Source organism: Epinephelus lanceolatus, chromosome 21, assembly GCF_041903045.1.
Source record: "Epinephelus lanceolatus isolate andai-2023 chromosome 21, ASM4190304v1, whole genome shotgun sequence".
Classification (NCBI taxonomy): Eukaryota; Metazoa; Chordata; class Actinopteri; order Perciformes; family Serranidae; genus Epinephelus; species Epinephelus lanceolatus.
The window spans coordinates 5,630,083-5,639,243 of record NC_135754.1 but is presented as its reverse complement, the minus strand read 5'-3'; the positions used below and the strand labels follow the sequence as shown (position 1 = coordinate 5,639,243).

General features: G+C 37.8%; 1 protein-coding gene across 1 annotated transcript; it reads right to left on the bottom strand.

Annotated features, from left to right (window-relative positions):
* Positions 1-293: 293 nt before the first annotated feature.
* Positions 294-8,638, bottom strand: cabcoco1 (ciliary associated calcium binding coiled-coil 1). Its single transcript, XM_033610614.2, has 6 exons — positions 8,590-8,638; positions 8,400-8,488; positions 6,477-6,646; positions 4,483-4,627; positions 2,266-2,338; positions 294-2,165 (listed from the first exon to the last, which is right to left on the bottom strand). The coding sequence occupies exons 1-6, from the start codon at positions 8,632-8,634 to the stop codon at positions 2,085-2,087; spliced, it is 603 nt and encodes a 200-aa protein (XP_033466505.1). The 5' UTR covers positions 8,635-8,638; the 3' UTR covers positions 294-2,084.
* Between the last annotated feature and the right edge of the window lie 523 nt (positions 8,639-9,161).

Below are 9,161 nucleotides of genomic sequence, written 5' to 3'. Positions count from 1 at the left end.
AAGTATATTAAAAATATGGCAATACCAGTTATGCACTGAATAATACATGATCATCCTGTTGAGAAAACCAGCCAGCCAGTTCTACTTTGACAAAAAGCTTCACTGTAAGAAACAGTGGACAAAATACAAATTCCTTGTTCTGTGCACAAATTCATTCTCCAGTTCAGATTTCAGTGTCCAAAGTCAGACGCATCAAGTGGCCATCAATATTTAAGTTTGCAACAAACTTTAAGGACTACCAAGATGTATCCCTCCACCATGCCTAGGCATGCTGCCTGTGGAAACCGGGGGGGGGGGGGGGGTTGGCTCTAAACAGAGTTTTGGAAGCTATCTGCTTGATTTGACCGAGACGTTTGTCAGACTGCTGAAGCCTCATCATTAGCTTCAAAAGACCTTAAGAATGCATTTTTGCATAAAATGAGGACTGTGGATTTTGCCCCTCATTTCTTAAATTGTCTTCTTTTAATGCTCTTCTGTGAAGGTACTGCTTTCTGGCCAATATGGAGAGGAATAATTATATTGACTAATCACTGTTTGATTGAAGAGAAGTACTGTATAAAGATACAGTTGAAAAAATTTGAAGCTTTTCTTTAGTAAATAATAAAAAGCAAATGTCTGTCACTTTTGTTAAAACAAGATTCCTACAGTTTAAGGTAAGTTAGATTTAAGACTTTTTTAATGCCACTCAAGATGAAATTAAGACCAATTTTACAATAACCAAAATTAAGAAAAAAATGAACTGATGTCAATAATTTAGAGTAAGGGACAATTTTGAATTTGCACTTCCTCCATCATCCATGGTACAGTGACAGCTAGCTAGCAGATGATGGATCCTCCAATCTGAGCATCCCGCAAGAAACAAAATGTGAGTGTTGTTGGTTCTGCTATCCTTATCTGCGTGACATAAATGGCATTTGTTAATTGATTAAAAAAATATATACTGTATGAGAAATTATGTTGAGATTTTACAATGCAACATTACACCAAAATAATTCACAAAAAATATACTCTCTGGGGTGCCACTTTTGAGCATTTGAACTATTACACCTTCATCAGAGCATACATTAGGCAACAATGGACAGGCTAGTAAAAGTAACCAATCTCAGTCTAATCATTGGCTGTATGCAACACACCTGTGCACAACCCTGATGCTTGAAGCTCCACCTCCTGGTTGGTTGAGCAAGAAACCCTTGATGTATTGAAAAACAAACCCATTCATTCTTTCTCTAATTTCAGTCATGATAAACATTTGGCTAAACAAGAACTCTCTGAAGACTCTGACATTATTATTAACCTGCCAACAAATGGGGCACTATAGTCATTCAGAAATGTCCGACTACAAAGAGGAGGCCTATCAGCAATTTACTGACGAAAGTTTTTACATTTTACATTAACTTTTTTTTTTTTTTTTACTTCCAAGAAAAGATCTCAGATGTCACAGGCCGAGCTCTTGAACTGAATTGGATTCTAGCCCAGGAGGTGGCACTTTTACGACCAGGTTTGTGTACAGGTGTGTTGCATAGTGCCAATGATTAGACTGAGATTGGTTACTTTTACCTGCCTGTCCATTGTTGCCTTATGTATGCTCCGATGAAGGTCTAATAGACAGAAAGCTCAATGTTAAAGTGAAACACTGCATAGATGTAAGTGTGCGGAAATCTTTTTCTACCACAATACAACATTAGAAAAAAAAAATTCACACAAAAAAGCATTGTAAGACTTCTGGAAGATTGATTTAAGATGTTTTAATAACAATTAAGGCCTTATTTTTAGATTAATGAAATGAATAAAAACCTGTAATAATAAAAACTATTTTTCATTTTTCTTTTGGATTAAAATGTTGTTGTTGTCACCTCATTCATGTGAGGCAGTCTAATAACATGGATTGTGTGAATGGTACCAAAAAAAAAAAGCAAATCTGAAGACAAACATGACGTGTGGACTGTTTCTTTACCGTCTGATTCCACAGACATACGACGCCCTACTGTGGACAATGAAGGAAATACAAGTCAGAGCTCACACTGAGGCTGTCCATCCATCCATCTGTCCATCATCACCTGTTCATTTATCTATTTCAGAGCCATTTACTGGAAGTAGAGGTGAGTGGAAATGTCTTCTGATGATGGAGCGAGAGCATCCTGACAGCTAATCACCTCAATGGCCCTCTGGAAAACAAAATGTTTCAAATATTATTAAAATACATATAGACATGCACGCACGCACACACACACACACACACACACACACACACACACGCTTCCTCACCTCCATGCCTGTCAGTAGCTCTTCTCTGGATGTGGTGAAGAGAAGCTCATAGAGGCTGTATTTCTGAAACAGACTACAGCCAACAGAATAAACAGAGTCAGCTGTGTCTGTTCAATTATTCAACCGCAATAAAGTCTAGAGAAGCACAGAGCTATTTTACATATCTATCTGAAATAACACAAGACCACAGTGTACTTGATACAATTTCAGGAAAGCGTGTTTTGGTCCCCTCAGCACATTATTGCGATAGTGTCATCATAAATCCATGTTTAGTTCTCGTCACAAATATAATGTACATGTGTTTGCCGCGGTGGAAGGCAACAACTGTAAGTGCACTGTACTCAAGTTCTGTACTTGCATTTATTAGGTAGTTTACATGATTATTTCCCTTTTCTGCCACTTTATACCATTTTCTACAGTATTTATTTAATGGCTGCACTTAATAGATACTTTGCATAATAGAGTTTATATATAGTAAAAAAAAACATATGATCAGCTCATAAAATATGGTGCATTATTATAAATCTAGTTACCCAGTAGATATACATATAAGGCACAAATGAGCCCAACCAGACCAGCTAGAACACTGAAATGCTGCTTACATGGTAATAAATTAATGAACTAGAAATACTGCCTCACGGTTGTATGCCTCCGCAAACCAGTGTTGTGTTGAGTAATGGCCAGAAAAGTGTTTTTGTAGAACATTATGATGTTACATTATGATGTTACAGTTTTTAGATATAAAATCTCGACACATCATTTTATCCTATTGGACATTTGTGTGAAATTTCGCCATAATTAGCATATGAATTCTTGACTTCTGGCTGATAGCATGTTTTGTGAGGTCACACTGACCTTGACTTTTGACCTTTGACCACCAAATTCTAATTAGTTCATTCTTGAGTCCAAGCAGACGTTTGTGGCAAATTTTAAGAAATTCTCTCAAGGACTTTTTCATAATCATGAGAATCAAATGCATGGAAGGCCACAATTACCTTTGACCACCAAATTCTATTCAGGTCATCCTCGACGAAGTGGATGTTTGTGCTAAATTTGAAATAATTCCCTCAAGGTGTTCCTAAGATATTGCGTTCATGAGAATGAGACAGACGAGGTCACAGTGACCTTGACCTATGACCACCAAAATCAAATCAATTCATTGGTGAGTCCAAGTGAACATTTGTGGTGAATTTAATCAACTTCTCTTGATGTGTTCTTGAGATATCGCGTTCATGAGAATGGAACTGACGGATGGAGGGAAGGGGGAAAGGGTGGAAATGAGATGCACCCTTAGTTTGGCCCATGTCTCGCTGTTATCATGGAGGGGGTAGGCTTAATGACCTGTACTGTAGCCAGGCAATCAAGATGTTTCAGCTTGTCTTTTGGGGAACTGTTATGACGATCTTTATATACAGTCTATAATCTAGACTAATGAATAGCACTATAGGTATGACATTGTTTTTGGGGTGAACTGTCCCTTTAAGTGACATCTGAATACTTCCTCCACCATTACATCCTTGCAGATATTACAATAAGTATTAGTTTATATACATACTCATGAAAAAGGACAATTTAATAATGGAGTCTCATATTATAATCTGGATTTCATTCCTTAATTTCTTGATTTTGAAAGTGACTGAGAAGCCCAAGACATTCCCTGTTTGCTCATCTACTGTGTTTTTACTAAACATGCTGTGACAGCTCTTCAGCATGTGATACAGTTTCTCCAGCATGAACCCAGTCAACATGTCCTCCCCCACACGACACAACATAAACATGTCTGTCAGCTCATTATGCTGTATACCACCTGTGAGCTGAATGTAAGGCCAATGTGTGTTACAGGTGGAGCCCATGCATGCAGAGATCTGCAGGACCTCTTTGTGACCACTTACAGTATGGGGCCATTATGGGGTACAAATAGGGTCCCTGTGTGCAAAACTGGGACCTGTATATTTGATATGTGTTGTTAACCATGAAGGTTAATGTAGGTGAGATCACACTACCATAACCCACATGGTTCCTGCATAGAGCAAATGGATGGACACGTTTTTATGCCAGCCCATAAAGCCCATGCTGAGCCCACATGGACATGTTGGCAGGGATTTAGAGTGGAAATGCATTTGTAACCTTTCAGGTGTCTCTGACTGAGTCGCATTAAAGAAATCCATATGTAGATTTCACCTGTAAGTACAAAGGGCATTTTAAGGATTCTCTGACCTGTTTCTGATGTAATTTACGAGTTCCATGGCTTCTTCTCTTTCCAGAAGTGGAGTGGTGTCTTCCTCTGAAGGTGAGCACTGGCTGGCAGCACCTAAGGCCTTAGCAAACTCCATTAAGTTCTCCACTAGAGCCATCTGTTTCTCTGGAATATGACCATAAAGCACAAATTAGTGCTGCGGTTCTGACATATTTGATAGGATATTTAGTTAAGTAATGCAGTTACATAACTACCTTTTCAGCACTGTAGCAATGTTAAGTAAATTAATTTTTTTAAATATTTTCTCATCTTATATTAAATTATCAAAAAGGCACACCAACATGATCTGCTGAAATCTCACACATTATTCCTGCATTCATGAGCCCCAACCGAGCTCATATCTGTGTGATAATTATAATGTTCTGTCGGCTAAAAGATGTGTGTACCACAATGGTCATTTTTTGAGGCTGTAGTAGTATGAGGGGTGGGGGAAAAATCTATACAGCAGAGTATTGTGATATTTGGCATGGTGATAATGTATCAATACACGGACACCAAGTATCGACCTTTTATTACATACATTATTATTTTTTGTAAACACACATTTTAATACAACTTTTAGTACTACAACAATACAGCTAGATGGTGCTGAGGTTTTTCTCCTGGGGAGGTCAGCAGCATTTGGCAGGAAGTTCATTAAAACAAAGATGGAGGCACTGAAAAAAGAAATCAGAAATGAGCCGAGAAATCAAACATCCGGACTAATTTCGGATTTTTTAACACCCAAGGAAAGAAGGACCTGGATATGACGCATGTGATATGCAAGCAGTGTCATATGAGAATAAAATACTCTGGGAGTACTACAAATATTAGGGCTCACATCACACTCAACCATCCAGAGACAGTTAGCCACTGATGGCCAAGCTAACACTAAACCTGCTACACTGAAAAATCAACCAATAATGGACACACTTAGCTTGACAAAACTACCATCCAACTCTAAGGGAGTTCAGAAAATAACACAGTCCATCACCTACTTAGCATGCAAAGATCCGTGTCCATACAGTGTAAAAGCTGCACCCAAGCTCTACAGACAAGTGAAGCATAAAGTTGAGTAATCTTTGAGTGCAGCAGGAAGAGTGGCATTAACTTGTGACGCCTGGACTTAAAAGTCAGTGGATTCATATGTGACTGTAACAGCACATTTTCTCCAAACTGGAGCAGTACATGAAAGTCACACTGGAGCAAACATTGCAGACCTCCTGCAAAATGCAGCACAAGAAGGAAGGACTGCCGACAAAAACCTTGTTGTCATAAGAGACAGCGTTGGTAACATGGGTGTTGCTATTCATTTGGCGGGTTACCTTCATGTGAAGTGTTTCACTCACACGCTTAATCTGGCCTCACAGAGGGCGTTGAATGTGCCTAAAGCTCAGTTTGTCAGGTGTATGCAGCATTTCTGACAGGTTTTATGACAGTGTTGGTCAGTCTGTCTGCTTTGCATCACAATATACTGTAATAAAAATGATTAAAGATAGACGAACAGACTGAAACCTTTATCTTCTGAGGTAAAACTAATATTGACAAAGCTTCCTTTGGGGAAATAATTTGCTGTTAGAAAAAAAGGCAAAACAATCACAATACATTGCAACATATTTTATTGCAATACTCAGCATATCACAATAAATTTAATATCGCAATAATATCATGCCATGACCTAAGTATCATGATAATATTGTATCATGGGTCCTCTAGTGATTTCCTCTAGGGGTTTAAATCGCAAGTTTTATTACGATACGTTATTTTATCGATTTGTTGGACAACATTATGATATTTGCTGATATCACAGTCTGGTGTGACACCATATTTATATGATATTTTTTTTAAATCAGGGTTGTAAAGTACTTCCATAGTTACACAAAACTACAATAATAAGCATATGAATTAATATTCATGACACAATTCCACAGTCACTTTCTGCATGCCATCCCCTATCTCTGCATGTCCTTCCCACCTCTTATGTTATCCAGCAGCATGTGCAGTAAAGCCATGGTGAAGGAGATCTGTACGGGGGTGAAGTTGGCCTCTTTTGCCCACCAGAAACCACAGACATAGTAATCCAGCAGAGCAGCTTCCTTCATACAGATGTGATGGCTCCTGAAGCCCAGAATCTCTGCTATTTCACTACAGACAACACAGAGCAGATCTGGAGAAATACTATTTCAGCATGAATTATGCATGGAAGTAGAGTCACTTAAATGCTGATGAAACATCTGGGCTTTATGAGGATACTGAGGTCATGTCCTCAGTATGTCTTTTTTGGTGAATTCTTTGGGATTTAGAGCTCAAGGGGGAGTTGACATTCAACAATAGAAAATTAGACATTGTGGGTAGTTTGCAGTCTATGCTCTCGTCAAAGCCACCAGACTCCATTGACAAAAACAGTAATTTTAGCTCACTGAATATGGGAGCTGCTGGTTTAACGCTGCTTCAATCACTTAGCTATTAGTTTGTGTTATTATGTGACGTGGGTGAATCAGAACCAACCCTTCTAAATGCTAAAGGAACACAATAACACAAACAAAATAATGATTGATTGTCAGCACCTGGGGGCACCGGAAGCTCAAAACAAGAGTCAATAGCATCAGCAAAATAAATAAATAAATAAATAAATAGTTTTCAATTAAAAGTGGTGGTGATTTGAGATCCTATTAATTGAAACCTCACAAAGTATTTCTCCTGTCTCTTATCACCTTTTAGGCCAACGACATCAGCAAGAGTCAGAGTCTATAATTCCCAACAGGCACAGACTCACCTTTTATTATTGCAGTAAAGGCCTTGAAAAACCATATAGACCCAGTGTTGGGAAATTGGGACAGTCTCCAGTAAGTAGGCTTATGATTTTGATAGTTAACCGAATTAATAAATAACATTTTTTTTTAAAAAAACAGGAACATAGTTCCAACCAATATGTTTTTAAGATATGAATAAGTACAATATAATGAAATAAATAAAGGGGAAATGGCTAACTGTTAATGAAATTATGATGCATTCTAATTAAATAGCCATAAAATTAAGATGAAACTACAAAGATCGTGTTAACAACTTGTCACATTACTGCAGGTATTTTTTCAAACCACCAGATCCACAGGCCAAGGATTATGATATCTATAGCACCCAGTCGGGGGCCTAGCCCTACCCCATATATTTTTTTTAAACGTAAAAAAAAAAAAAAGAGAGCGAGAGATTAAGTGGTGTGGTGAGCATTAGAGAAAGAGAAAATGAAAAGGCAAGGCTACACAGGGCACAGTTTTAAAAAAAGAAACAAGAAAATGACAAAATGTGGCATTTGCACATAATGTATTGTCTTATTGTTTGTTATTCATTATTGTTTGTTAGTGTTCTGACAAATGGAGCTACAGTACCCGCTCAGAATGACCTATCAGAATCAATCAGAATGGACTACAAGTTCTATAAATGTAGGTAAAACTAGAGCAGCTCATTCTGTCAGGTAGAAATATCACAATGTGATTAAAAGTAGAGTAGGCCATTATATAGGGTGAATTATCCATCAGAATATGCTACTACCTCTATAAATGTGGTTAAAAGTATGGTTGTGTCGCCTGGTATGGTTTTGGTGGGGTTTTTTTCGTCACCATGAATGAGCAGTTTGTGTTAGTAGGTCATTCTGAGTGGTAGCTCTATTTGTCAGAACGCTATCTGATAAGGTGACAGTCATTCCTTTGATACTTTGTCCAGTTTTGGACCGAGGAAAATATAAAAGACGTGGCAGACCGTTGCAGCTATTTTGCTTCCGCTTAGCCCACATTTAGCGTAATTTTAGCCAGGTACATTATCGCAGTCTTCACTAAGCTAGCTAGTTACGCAGCAGAGATATGAAATCATACAGAGCTGACGCTACTTAGCCTAACGTTACCTCTGAAGTTCATCCGTACTCTTCCTCAGCAGCTCTTGGATTTGTTGGAGTGGCGAAGCTTCCCACTGGAGGAAAATAGTCGTCTCTTTCTTACAAAAGAAAAGGCAAACATGCTGTAGTTATGCCAAATATTCACTAGTCAAACGAGCAAAAATAGTCGGTTACTTTCTTTAGCTCATTTCTTTTATACTTTTGGTTGCTCTTTCTTTTCACGACGAGTTGCTCCACCGGACATGTTGACGCTCTGGTCGTTGCTATGGCAACATCCCATCAAACTGCTGTTCTTGGTCCACGATGATCCCACTGCTTCCACTGAACCCACCCAGTCAAGTAAGTTTGTGTTTTCTTTTGCTTTTTTTAATCAATAGCATGTTTCAGAATCAGGATCAGATATATTTTATTGATCTCCGAGGGGAAATTGTGTTGTTGTGTTGTGTTACAGTCGCTCCGATGTAAAGAATAGGAAATTATAAGAAGTAAGAATAAGAGTATGAAATAAAAGCATGTAGGGTAAATAGCCTATAAAATAATAAGAAAAAATGAAATAGAAATTAAAATGTGCATTATGCTACAATATTTAACACTCAGATATTAAGAATAAAAAGATGTTCACTTTGCTGAGTCTGTAGTGTGTAAAAAATAAAAATAGGTGTGTAAACTGTGTAAAGCAGTATGTAACATTTAGAAATATAAAATATTCATTATGCTATAATAATCACTACAATATATGGGGCATTCTACCCATTTTGTGCAAAGTGCTGT